At 40.1% G+C, this 13,811-nt stretch overlaps 1 protein-coding gene across 1 annotated transcript; it reads right to left on the bottom strand.

Annotated features, from left to right (window-relative positions):
- Positions 1-333: 333 nt before the first annotated feature.
- Positions 334-12,916, bottom strand: BCO1 (beta-carotene oxygenase 1). Its single transcript, XM_015874129.3, has 11 exons — positions 12,780-12,916; positions 11,118-11,246; positions 9,858-9,987; positions 9,340-9,487; positions 8,322-8,469; positions 7,983-8,203; positions 7,040-7,297; positions 5,853-5,955; positions 4,700-4,794; positions 2,567-2,678; positions 334-1,907 (listed from the first exon to the last, which is right to left on the bottom strand). Exons 1-11 carry the CDS (start codon positions 12,841-12,843, stop codon positions 1,735-1,737), a joined length of 1,581 nt encoding a protein of 526 aa, XP_015729615.2. The 5' UTR covers positions 12,844-12,916; the 3' UTR covers positions 334-1,734.
- Between the last annotated feature and the right edge of the window lie 895 nt (positions 12,917-13,811).

Below are 13,811 nucleotides of genomic sequence, written 5' to 3'. Positions count from 1 at the left end.
TCTGTGCTGTGAGTTCGCTCCCCAGAATCCTGTAACTCCTGGATCCAAACTCACAGTCATCCACACACGTCACACTAAGAAATCTCAGATGGAATTCTGGAGATAAACTCTTCAAATGAGGTCTCTAATAATGGTACCACCAACATCCGCCTCTGATGTCGTGGGCCAATAATAGAGGAGGCATTACTTTTGGAGCACTTTCCCAACACCAAAAGTCTGTCTGCCGTTTCAGAACTGCTTCTATGTTACATACAGAAATGGAATTCAGTTTCTTCTTTAGATTATAAAGTTCTCATACAGGGTGGTAGTGATACGCCTTGAGAACACTGATGGTCACTATTCCTGCAGACACATATTGCAGAGGTGTTTATTTCCATTTTATGGATCATATAAACATTTGAAAGCCCCAAACTGCTTACTTAAGCTCCAGATCTGACCCAAGTGACTTTTTAACATTAAAATTAGGCAGTGTATTCTTTATACAAGCAAACTACAAAGACAGCAAAGGGAGTCGTAACAGAGCAAGCAAGAACTGTGGATGGCGTTGGTTCTATTGCTGCTCTGCTGCAACAAGGCACCAAAGCCCAGTTGTTCTCACATGACGGGGCAATAGTAAATGACAGTGACTTCATTTTGTTTCTCTACTGCAAAATACAGTGAGCAGCAGAAACACTGAGAACAGGAATGTTAAAGTGGGAGATACCCATATGGTGTGGTGACACGTGCAGACCGGGTGAACGCCTGGCATAGATGGATGGATGGATGGATGGATGGATGGATGGATGGATGGATGGATGGATGGATGGATACCCAGGTTTCTCCCTTGTTAATGATTCAGCTTCCATCAGTAAATACACTTTCACCTAAAGAAATTGTTGAATGTACATCTGAGTTCTCCTATAAATATATTGCTCTCATTCATATGCATAGCATTAGTAACACGATTAATAATATTAATAAAAGATACATTTCTGTTCATCTTTTGACAACACACTCATCTAATTACAATAAGCATTATGTCAGATATTCTCAAGGAAAACTGATTTAAATACAAATTGCTTATGGCATTAGGATAGAAGAGCACTATCTAGTATTTAGAATGCTACATCAAACCATATGTACTTGGAAGAAAAAACACACCATGGGATTCTTAGCAAAGCAAGTTTTGTTTGCTCGTTTGCTTCGGTTGTAAATTAGAAAGTTGTAGCACCTGAATGTAATACTTAACTTTGGTTATAGTGGAAATTAAGCACCAAGAAAATGCATTGGCATGAATTACCAGCCGCAGGTGGTTTAAAATGAGGTTTTCTGGCTGGAGAAAACTTGCATCACAAGCTGCAATCTTGATCTCTGAAAGATACATGAGCTGCAGACCCATGTGATTCATGCCATGTATCACACTATAAATACTGTACTTCATTGGCTCAGAAATCCATATTCTACTTAAATATTCTCATTACCTTCCTCTCCTGTTCCCTCTACCACATTTATGTACAACATTAGCACTTCTAAAATACCGATCATTCTTCTTTTGGAATAGTTATATGCCAGTTGTGCATATTGTTACCTGCAGTAAAAGTCATTGCTGTGTCTTAAAAGTATTATATCTATTATTAAAGAGATTACATATAGTCATTTTGTGTCATAACATGGTTGTTCTTGAATGATAAAAGGGATGTTATCCCACATTCAGTAGAAAGTTGTCTCAGTTTGTGTGATCGGATCAATAGTGTTTTATTCCATCTTGGCCTCCAAATCCTTCTGCTGTATAAACATTCCATGCAGGTCCAGGTGCATTTCTACATTGACTGTGGCTCGGCCCAATTCTTTGAATGTTTTAGCATCCAAGATGAGTAGGAAGGGCGCTTTATTTGGCTCAGACACCACAACACAGGTCAAAACAACACCTGTGACATACAAGCCGAGAATTAGAAGCTCACATTGGTTACACCAAGCTGAAAATATAACACTGTCAGGAAATGAGTCTTGTTTGCTAGGAATCTGAGGACACAAACTGGAAGTGCTTACTAGATGAAGTCTGAGTGGGAGAACTGAAGAACTAATGAATGCTTCTCTTCTGTTCCTTTACCTGGTCTGCCTGCAGCAAGGAAACACTGAGTTGTGTCCCTGACAGTCTTGTTGGGCAACTGAGCAGTGAAGCTTGGAGCGCATCCTTCCAGCTATTTATCATCTGTCTTTGCAAGGAGCCACCTCAAAACAGAACTGGAACCAGGTTACAGAGAGACCTAAGATGCCACTTTGTGTTCTCATTTGTAACGACACTGACTTCCACAGCCCAGCTTCTTCAATTGATAAATCTAGTTCCCAGTGGCAATCCAGAAAGTCCTAAGCATAGATTTTACTGCTTATGAATAACATGGGACTTTACTCAAGCTCCTGTTGCTCTGTCATTGATTTGTCTTTAGTCTGCAGGAGTAAAATGGCTGGCAATAACTTTAATTGACCTGCAGAAACACTGACCCAGCTTCCCCATTCTGACTAACAACAGTGAGACTTTGAAGACTTAATGCATAACCCAGCTTTCAAAATGTTGTCACTGTTTTACCTTCATCCTCTTCTCTTGCATCGGGACTGGGAACGAAGATGGGCTCTGAGGGCCAGCAGTGCTCTTCTCCCCAGTGCAGTACTTCCTTTGTTTGGACGTTCAGTTTTGCAATCTAAGTTGTTGTGACCAGAAAAGAAATGAGTCAGTGACAGTGGTTGGTCCCAAAGCTGTGACATGAACAGGCTGCTATGGGGGACCAGTGCTGAGGGGTAAGGAGCAACGAGGCAAGTGGTATCGCAGACAGGAAGCACATGGAAAATGTTAAACCTAGGAGTCACATTTGGTGTCTGCACAATCATAAAATGTTCTTTAATTTTATAGAGACTATTCTAGTAGTGTTAAAAAAGGCAGAGATACCACTTCATGACGCTGCAATTACATCTTCCCTTGTTGGGCTTGAAATATTTAACAAATACAGAGAAGAGTGCATAGCACAGCACTTTGAAGTGACTTGCCCCAAATGACTGCGGTTCTGTTGTAAAGCAGGAAACAGGACTTAAACCTTCCCATTTCTAATCCTGTGAATTATTTTCCTTTTGTTGTGACCTCAATATTCCTCAAGGCCTTCTATTGTTAACTAGGGTATATATGCCAGAACAAGGGCTATTAATAGTGATATAAAGGTTAAACCAATGGGGCAAGAATTCCACATAGGCAGTGGCATTAACCAAAGGAACAGGGCACAGCTTTTCATCTCATTAATGGCTCAAGTGCCTGCCCAAACCACCTTCCGCTGGGGACACACTTCCACCTCCGTTCTGTTAAGTGTTTTTTCTACACATCCAGATGCAGTTTTGTTCTTTTCCCCTTCAAAGGTCGCTCAGAGAAATAACTTCAAACAAAATGAAAGCATTCGAGCACCGGAGGAAGAATTTTCCCTTCTATCCAAGAGGACAGCAGCTCCACTGACCTAAGGACTGTACCTGGCTGTTGCTGTGACTGCATTCATGAAAGAAAAACTGACACGAATAAGCAGCAATATAAATATAAACTGCTGTCAGATTATATTTTAAGACAGGCAGGAATTATCTGCACTGGAAATCACAAACGTGTTTATTTGCCTGAGCTACTGTCAAATGTTCTGCAATATGTTTTCTGGCATTGTGAAGAAATGCAGCTTTATTTTGTAATCAGTGGTGGTAATTATATAGAGCCAAGAGTGATCTCAATTTGCTCTCGGGACAGCAATTATAAAGTGGGAGTCTGTGTGTGCAATACTCCTTCACTTTTCATCTTAATCTGCTGGCAATTCTAGGCTGTCTTCTGAGAAGCTGCCATCACACGTGCACAAAGGATGCCTTTGCCATCCTGTTACACAGAACTAGCAAAGGATAAAGCTTTCTGGAAAAATATGTATTATTTTAATAATTACTTGTTTTAGTTGAGTTTCCTGAGGCAAAAGAAAAACCATAAGTATTACAGATACATGTCTGCCCAATGTTATTCCTTTCTGCTGCTCTCTCCTTTGTAGGTTTTGGCACATTATGGAAGTTCAATCAAATGGAAAAGGGAGGGTCTGCAACCACTGTGTTCAGAAGACAGGAAATAAAAAACTGGATAAAGAAGCCTGACTTTATCAATATTTCACAAGGGAAATGATGCAACACGAGTTTACCCTCATGAGAACTCAGCCATTTCCTATTGCTTTGTGTGTGAATGACTCACAAATGGGAAAGGTTCTAATAAAAACCGATTCTCTATTGAATATTTCAGCATCCAATCTCAAGTCACACACCTAAGAAAGCATTTGTTTGCTCTTTATGGAGCTACATGTTTTCAACAGCTGGCAACAAAGTTCCATACCTTCAACTTGCAAAAGGAGGATGTATTTTTTCCATAGTTTGGCCCAGTGGGGCTGTTTCAGTTATCCAAGTAAGCTGACATACATGCCCAACTTTTAATCTCAGTGCTTTCAAGTGCTGAAGTTTATGAACACGGTACACAGCTGCAATGTGGTCAATTAGAAGCTTTACCAGTTTCACTTCTGGCCTCAGAACCCCCCATTTCAGTTTGGATTGGTGACTGCAGACAACACTGTATTTTGGGACAGACTGAAGTACAGTCTACTTATAACTGCTTACATCTGATTTGTGTGATATACACAGTTCCCAATGTTGTAAATGTTAGTGATACCTTTGTAGGAACTGGACTCCACTGGACTTCTGTTGCATAGACATACTTGTATTTTTTGCCATTGTAGTCATAGTTGACACGAGGCAGCTCTATCCCTAGGTGTAATAAAGCCAAAGACTTAGGAACAAAAGAAGAAATACAATTCCAAACTAACATTTACATAGGTCAATTAATGCTACCCTGTGAAAAAAAAAAATGACAGCATTTAAAACAGATTTTATATGTTTGAACTTCTAAAGAGCGCTGATGATGGGTATTAACAGAGCACAATTAAGCCAAGGCAGTTCATTCAAAATGGAAATGATAAGTATCGCTTCATTTGTTTCATAAACACATGACATGTGAGCTTCTGGGATACAATTGGAGGTTAACATTCTAAGAAGTGACTTTCCCTTTAAGCACATCCACACCCTTTACAAATTCCTATTATGACCCTTCATACAATTTATCCACCCTCAGAGGTAACACTCATAAAATACAGCACATAACTGACGTTGCCAATTTTATACCTCACAACAGGTAGACTTGCAAGCCCCATTAATAGCTGTAAGATCAGGCTTGGGACCCTAGAGCAATATGAAACTGATGTAACTGCAGACATCAGAAGACTTCATTCTTGATAAATATGACAGCAACCTATTCCTCAGACTGCTGGGATGCTCACCTTTCTGTGGGATGCTGTTTGGGAAGCAGGACGTGCCTGACCTAGGAGATCTTCTGTAATCCTCTTAAAAAGCTGTGCAGGTCTCCATTAAGCACGCAGAGGTCTAACACTTGCAAAGTGAAGCTCTTTGTCTTTGACACAGTGGTATTTTGGTCTTTCTAAATATAGATGTTTCTAGAGCCAGGGTACCACTATAAATAACAATAATTCACTTATTCCCTAACTTTACAACTCAGCTTCCAAATACTGCCTCTGAATCATTCCTGTGCAGGCTCAGGGTCTTATATTAATGGATGGGCTCCAAGGAGTGAAATAAGGAAGAGAAAGATATTGTCCATATTATGGAAAACATATTAATTAAAGCTTTGGTTACTTTCAGCTTTATAAAGATCTGATGTACACAAACAGCTGCTAGGCATTGTTAGAATACAACAAAATGTAGGTGTGTAAGAGAACGTATTTGAGATCTGTATAACAGCTATTTCTTACCTTCACATAATATTTCAGGTTGGCAATAGACGCTGCCATCTTTTTCTTTTACAGCAGTTGCAGAAGTTGGAAGCTTGACTAAATTAGAACCTAATTCTGCATCCTGAAAGAGAGGCATGCTAAAAATGTAATGTGTTTCTAATTTAGAACTTTCATCAGGCTTGATACTAACACTGACAAATTTGGGATTGAGCAGATATTCCAGGTTCACAAAGTTCCTCCATTTATCCTGTAACATTAGATTCTGACCTTCTCCTTAGAAATCTCATTATACTCAGAGGGTTTGAATATATCATTGTGTAACAGCTTTGAATCATACTGAGCATTTAGAAAGGTTTAGAGAGAGATGGCTGTGTTCCAGAAGCACAATAAATACATGATACAGTTTGTGTATTTAATTAACAGAGATAGGCTTTAAAATATGAAATTCACACAAAGTTAAGGTGCATTCTTGTTTTTAATACACCATAGCTGAATGCTTAACATTACAGTGCAGGTAGGATAGTTGAGATCCAACACATCCTTTGCCCTTACTGCATGAGTTTTTGAGACATGAAAAGCCAGCAAGATTCTGGGATGTTGAAGGAAGAAGTATTATCCATTCCAAATGAATCAAGCAGGAACTTGCCCAAGTTGCTGGCCAGTATATAATCTTTACTGCAAACAATGATGTAAAATGATGTTTTAAATTATATTGAAAGATAAGATCATTCCTCTTGCTATTAAATCTTGTACTTAACTGAAATCTTCTCATCTTAATAAAGCTATTGCAACAGTGGGGAGTGTGAATGTATTTCATATCGGTTTCCAGTAAAGTGGAAAAATCAGATTGTGCAAAACCTCAAGAAAACCTTTCTAACCAACATCAAGTTGATATATCTGCTCATATTGTACAGCACCTTACAAATAATTGCACTGTTAAGGAAATGATGCATGCTCAGTATCCTTCTGTAAATCTCAATGATGGCATCAGAACCTCAACCCATGTAACAGTACGTCCAACTGCTCATTGCCATTTCTCACAACACATACAAAAAACAAAACTCCTGAACACTTTGTGAACATGTTATTTTTAAAGAAGGAAACATTTGCACAAATGGGCTGGCAACTGCTCGTCCACCCACTTTTCTCATTAGACTTTTACATTACTGATCAAAGAACAGTTTTAAAAGCCCTTTTCTTCCTACCTTGTCATGCTGCAGAGGCACAACGAACCGCTTGCAGGTTGGGATGGAGGTAAGTCTGTTATTCTCTTCAAAGTCTTTGTCCAGTTTTTTTAAGTAAAACATGTCATACAAGCTATTGTCTCTGTAGGCAACGATATCAAAAACAACATGTCCATCTTCTTCATAAGCATTGATGTGGTGATAAAGCACCAGAGCATCAGTGTAAAACTTGGTGGATACTTCTTTTTTTGTCTTTCTGTCTACAAAGTGAAACCACGTCTGAAAGACAGCAAACATTACGTAAAGCCATTAATGACCAGCAGTTACACAGGAAATTATTTTTCTACAGATAGCCATTACATTCTAAAGCACTGCCTGTTCCTACTGAAGCACATTACAGACTCAGGATTTGCTACTAGGAGGCGAGAAGTTCCAATCTTGAGACCAAAAAATGCATTGTTGGTGTCCTTTACTCCAGCACTGTCTCCATTCTGAGGGCCACAAAACATGGAAATAAGGTACTCGGGAAACAGAATTTTTTCCCCCCTTAATTGCATCAACAGAAGAGAGTGTCCTTTTGTTGGATTCAGGCTTTTTCCACCAACCTGTCCCTAATTAATCTGATGAAATGGATCTAGAACAGAGTTCATACACACTATACAGTATTTTGTATGGAGCAGGAGGAGCTGCTGCGATGTTAAGAGCAGCTTTATTTTCTCTTCTGGCACACAACATTTTAACTGTGCTGAGCTGTTACCTCAGCATCAGTATTTATTTGTGAACTTTCCGGAGATAATATTTAAAAAATACAACATTAATTTATAAAAAGTGCAACATGACAATAAGGGCTTTTAAAGAAAGGGAGGGTTGTTACTGAAATTAATGAAGATGAAAAACAGAGCAGCAAGAGCAACAACAGGTTACTGGCCTGGCTGACTCCATTGCTTGGCATTAGATAGAATACCTTATCCTCCTTATGAAAGGAAAGGCAGGAAGCCCAGTTCACACCTCGGATGTAGGCAGTTGCCAGTTTGACAATATCCAGTTTGAATGGCTGCTCTATGAACACAATATAATTTTCTGTGATTCCAAAGCTGTGGTAGTAGCTTGGTTGGAGCAGGGAGCGAGAAGGGATGGAACACACTACTTCCAGCTGTTTAAAACAAGATTTCTTCTTTTCTTTTTCTGAACAGAAATAAGAAAAAGTAAAATGACATTTATAAAATCTTGTGATTTCTCCCCTTAATGTCAGAAGAAAGTAATGAAAAGTTTCTAAGAAATACCGATAAAAGCCATATCTTACCTGGTACAGAGGAAGGGATCTTAAAGAGAACATACTTTGTTCTCCCTTTGTCAACAATTGAAGTACCCATGTTGAGAATATTTCCAGCACTGTCATAGTGTGGGTGAGAAGTTGCCAAGTTTACAGCTACGTATTTGCTGTAGTCTACCTGGAAGATGATACCGTAGGAGAATTTAGAGATGTGTAGGTACATTAAAATTGATCACAGCTTAACGCCACAAATCCACCAGCCCTTCTGCACTGGTAGCCTTACACTGGGCCCCCCCAGAGGTCTTGAAAATTCATCATTTAAGTCACATAACTCATGCAGATACTCAAATCATTTCCTAATTCAAGGCTAAACAAACTACAGAACCTGAATCCACCTCTCTGTTGCAGCCACACAATAGAGCAGGGAGGTTGGCTAACATTACTCTGCAAATGCCCATCCCCTTCTGAGAGCAGTTATTTAACAGGGCAGTGAGTCTAACAATTTTCAGGAACAAAATGATTTCTATTCGATTTAAGGGTTTGTACTCAAACTATAATGTATAACAAGAAAAACTCAATATTCAATATGTCCACACTTGCTTTTAACAATTAAGTAATAGCTTGCACAAACAACTTGAAAAGTCATCATATAAATGGCCTACTAAACTGTTAATTATGTAAATCGCTTGAGAACTACAGAAGCATTATAATGGAAACTATCCAAAATAATCACATCACAAGCACAATATGTGGTATTATGCCCGCAACCCCACTACACTGTGTACAGTTGTGCAATTGCCCAAAGCCCCACTTTCCCCTGAACTGCTTGGGATTTTCTTTTGAACCCCTGAGGTTTTCCATGAAGGGATATCTTCACCATTTCATTTTATTATCATTTCAAAACAGCCTACACTGCTAGGCAGGAAATAGGAGAAAATACATGTCCTTCCAGTTCTGTGTACTGCAAATTTAAGGGATTCATCTGAGTCAGTATGAAACTGTCTTCCTCAGCAGGCAGGGAACCAGAATGACACACAGACATTTATACCTTTTCTAGTGTCTCCAGAGTCTGTGGATCAATTTTTCTGATGAAGTTAGTCTCACTTGTAGCATAATAATCATCCCCAGTTTTCATAATGTTGATCAGGCAGTTGTCCGTGAACTCAGGAATGGTGTGAGATAAGTATGAGAATGCCCTGTGGGGAGGAAAATGTCATATTGGCTCATTAGAGGAGCAGAAGCTGTACCTGTGTGTACCCTGTGCAAAGCAGAAGTGGCTCCATGCAGAGCAGGCTGTGCTGGCTCTGTCCCTGCCCTGCCGTGCCCCTTGCACAAGTGAATTAAACAGACAGCACTACTGACAAAGTGGAATTGAAATGTTTGCCTTAGACTAAGCCACAGAGCATACAGTACTGGGTATCACTCCTGACCTTACCACTATGTGGCAATTGTAAATTTACAAAACAAAATTCATATTTGTATACAAGTGTTAAGTGTAAATAGAAAGATATCTGTGCTGGAGAGAGAGGTAGATAGCAGCACCCTATTGGGAAAAGCATTGCTTACTTGGCAAATATGTTTTTGCATGGATCCGGATAAGCCATGGTTCCAAACTCAGACACCACGATTCGGTTTGCTTCTATATTGCAGTTGTACGTGTCACTTCGGAGGTACTTACTTCTGTAGTAAACTTCACCTGACAAAGGTCAAAGGGACTTCAATCACATTTCATGCTAAGCTCTTTTAGAACTGGCACAAAGAATCATAGAATCATAGAAGATAGAGAATCCACTAAGCAGATGTTCTTTAGCAAAGAAAGGTTTGCAATGGGTCGGGCTGTCCAAACCCCTGCTTTGGAAGGCTATCTCAGCTGTCTAGGTGCCTAGAGGAACCACAAGGATGAAGAACGGCAGGGATGGTTTCAGTTCCTTTATAGAACCGTACTTTTTGTAGGAAGAATAGGTGTAAAACATCCTGCCTCACACTGAAAAGTACCTGAAGCGACAGAAAGTGCTTTCACTTCAGTGTTTATGAGAAACGGCCCTCGTGATGTGTGTGGAAAGCAAATGCTGCCCTGAAGTGACCTGCTCAGAGCTGGCTGCACGCCATCCCACAGCACAGACAGCGCTGAACTTTGGCACTTTAGAAAGAAGGACAACATAATCTGCCTGGAGAGATTCCTCTGCTGCTGCTATGGAGAGTGAGGTGTGAGGGTATGTTTGGAGACACTTTACCATAAAGCGTGTTATCACTTCACACTCTCTGTTCTGCAGACAACAGGCAGAAATTGGCCCTTGCTCACACTGTGTGGTTTTTACCCCCAGTTACCCCAGCCAAGGAATTGTGGTCATGAAGTTGGTCTTAAAACATGTAATTGTTCCAGAGAGAGGACTACCCTACTGAACCATCACAACAGTTTCTTCTCCATCTCCTTTTATGTCAGGAGGGAAGGGCTGTAGCTGGAGGACGCAGTTATATCTGAGATCCTGGCATCAAGCAGCCTCTCTAGAGCCCAGTGGTGTGACTGGACACCTGACACACACAAACCAGAGCAGCACCAGGATCCAGCAATGCAGACTGTCCTCTCTGATGTGTGCACAGCCCTCTGTCACCAAGAAGTTATAAGGAACAGCTCACCTGCTCTGACTGCTGGCTGCGACAGACTCACTGCACACAGCACCTACATGGCTGTTTGGTTTTTTTGCAGGGTTATAATCAGACACCCGGAACATTTTAATGCTAATCAAACTCAGAACAGAATTGACAACATAAGACACCAATGCTTGGTTTGCTCATTTATCTGTGATCTGACATGCAATGACTTACCATTTTTAAATGTGAAGCTGTGCAGCAGTGCCAAGCCATCGAACCAGTGGTTGTATTTAGTGTCCCCTATTGTGTGCATCCCTGGGCCATTTCGGAGAAGTACTCCTTGCAACCAAGTGGGCAACTGACCTGAGAATGAAAGGAGCATTCCAGCATTCATTCCTTTAGGAAAGGGTCATGCTGCAGGATGATATTACTAAGGACACAGGCTTCATAGGCAGATGGGTCGTGAATGCATGTCCACATTTGTAATAGCAAATAATTACGTTTCAGTTTCAGATAACTAAAGCATAACCTGCTCAAAAATGTTGCTAGTCATATTCTGCATAAATGTTATGATAGGACATTATCACCTGAGCAAAAGACTGCTGGAAATTACTTAAAGCCAGAAAGTAAATTGAGTTGGGCCCTTTTCAATCTGCAATGTCTGCAAATCACAGTAGGTATCTCAGCATTCTTAAGTGACAAACAGCTTTACAAATCTGGACTGCATCTCTTTTTTTCCTTATTTTCACTTTCTGAAGTGAAAATAATAATAATGCTTTTCTGTACTACATGAGGACACGAAAATGACCCAGTAAAATCTGCAAATATTTGGAGGATTATTAACTGTCACAGCTGAGGAGGATCAGATGTTCATGTGGCTGTACAGTCTTTCAGACAGCAAGAGTTATGTCTGACGTTGGCGTTATGGGGCCATATTTACAGTGCACATATTGAGTAATAAGGACACAAAATACAGGCAGAACTCAGGGATTGCTAAATATGTAAAGAGGTCAGGGTCCTCTTTAATTTTCATTCCTGGTAAATACTGAACAACCATTACCAATGAAGTAATATCTTAATTTAATTTACTCAACTGTTCAGTTTTTGTTCAAAGAAATCATTCCATAACACAGATAAGTTGTAGTAAAAGTTGTTGCTTGCAAACAAATTCATATGTGTCAATGGTAAGCTTTTATTTTGAGTGACAAACATTTGAAAGGTATAAAATCACCTACAATTCAAAATCTTTTTCAGTTCAGCCACCAAACTGAAAAACAACAACACAGTCATGTAATTATGTACCTGACATGACCTACCTGGGAACTGACTCTAAAACTAGTGTTAGGTGCCTGCTGTATGCAGTGTATATTTACTAGAAAGAGGTACTCAACAACAAACCTCTCCTGTAGCTGTAGCAAAAATCTCTTTGAGTCCCTCTTCTTCAAGGTGAAAAAAGGAGAAAAAAAGGTTAAATTGATCAAGTGTTCATGTCTAGAAAGACACTCCAGGCTGTCACACTGGAGTACACCCTGCATTTTTTGCTTGAGTGCCTTATACCCAAGAGAGGGTAGTGAAGGGTTACAGAGAGGAGAAAACGAAAGTCTGTACGGAGCCATGGGGGAGGGAGTGCCAGCAGATTAGATCTTGGGGTTCTGTTCCTCACCACCAACCTCAGTGAATCCTGTTTAGATGGATATTCTGAAAAAGCACATAGAAATACCCATAAAATGAGAAAAATCCAACAGTCTGGGGCACAAATAAGGTCTGAGCTCAGTCCTCTAAACAAAACTCACTGACGTTTCTCACTTTCTGTTTCCCTCTTCTGCGTTGCTTCGAGTGAGTAAGTGTCACAATATTGTATATATTTGAAAACAGAAGAGTTTGTCATTCACTTACCTTGCACCTCAGCTTTTATGGGCTCTGGATGTTCTTCTTTGTTTCTGCTAAATATTGTTTCCATCGTTCATGTAACTGAACAGTTCCTGTGTCCTCTACCCAGCTGCTCCTGCAGGCGTAGCGGTCCCCTCCTCTCTGGGCTAAGAACAGCTCTTTCCTGTTACATAGAAGGATGAGGTTAAAGTGCAACTCAAGCTAGTGGTTGCTGGCTTATAGATCGACAACTTATAACAGTTGATCTTTAATCCCTAACACATACACAATAATTCTCACACGTTCCCTTTAACTCTTTCACTAATGTGATGTTAGAGTAAGAAAAGCATAGCTCACCTGTTTGCTCTGTGCAAAGTTAGTTCAAGCAGCCAGGCACACCAAAGGTAAAATGAAACTGAAATATCACCTTCAGCATTGCAGGGAACATCGGAGCTGCTGGTAGGGGTGCCTGCCCCACTTGGCAGGAGCAGAGGGAAAAACAGAAGAAAGCTCTACATACCATTCTGTATTTCTCTTGCTGGGAGTGACGGACAGATGGAGCATCATCAGTTTCTTTCCATTCTGTCTAATTTAACCTGGGCTATTCTATTAACTCACAAAGCTTCACCACTGAACAATGATGAGCTTTTTTTCTTTAGGCGCAAGCGGTTCCAGAGTGAACTGAGCAGCACACCTTTGAATTAAACACCTTTTTACAAATAGACACAATTATACATTCTCCCACATGTGACCTGATCCCACCTGGATATCGGCTCCTTGAAGTCTCTGCAAAAGTATGGCAGGAATAATTAAGAAGAAGGGGGATTTTTAACTTCATGCATTTCTTTCAAGATAAGGTACTTAACTGAGTTCAGTGTTGTTAATTTTAAAATCCCCTAGGAAAAGACTTATTTCAATATAAAGCATGTGACTGCAGAGGAAATCACAGGCTCCATTGAACATGAAGGATAAAAGGATTCCTTGCACAATGACATATTATGCAATTTTATATGAGGTTACCCTAAAATCCGATTTTTTTCCTACTAAATCACCGTTGTT

This window comes from Coturnix japonica, chromosome 6 (assembly GCF_054131305.1).
Source record: "Coturnix japonica strain WE chromosome 6, WE-NBRP24, whole genome shotgun sequence".
Classification (NCBI taxonomy): domain Eukaryota; kingdom Metazoa; phylum Chordata; class Aves; order Galliformes; family Phasianidae; genus Coturnix; species Coturnix japonica.
The sequence above is the reverse complement of the archived record's forward strand: the minus strand, read 5'-3'. Positions and strand labels throughout refer to the sequence as shown.

What these genes read in the sequence shown, in the direction of transcription:
- BCO1 (XM_015874129.3), bottom strand. Translation starts at nt 12,843, where the DNA reads ATGGAAACAATATTTAGCAGAAACAAAGAAGAACATCCAGAGCCCATA. An exon ending in CATAAAAGCTGAGGTGCAAG is followed by an intron (nt 11,247 to 12,779) that starts GTAAGTGAATGA and finishes TTTCATTCTCAG; the next exon opens with GTCAGTTGCCCACTTGGTTG. An exon ending in GGAGTCCAGTTCCTACAAAG is followed by an intron (nt 2,679 to 4,699) that starts GTATCACTAACA and finishes ACAACAACTTAG; the next exon opens with ATTGCAAAACTGAACGTCCA.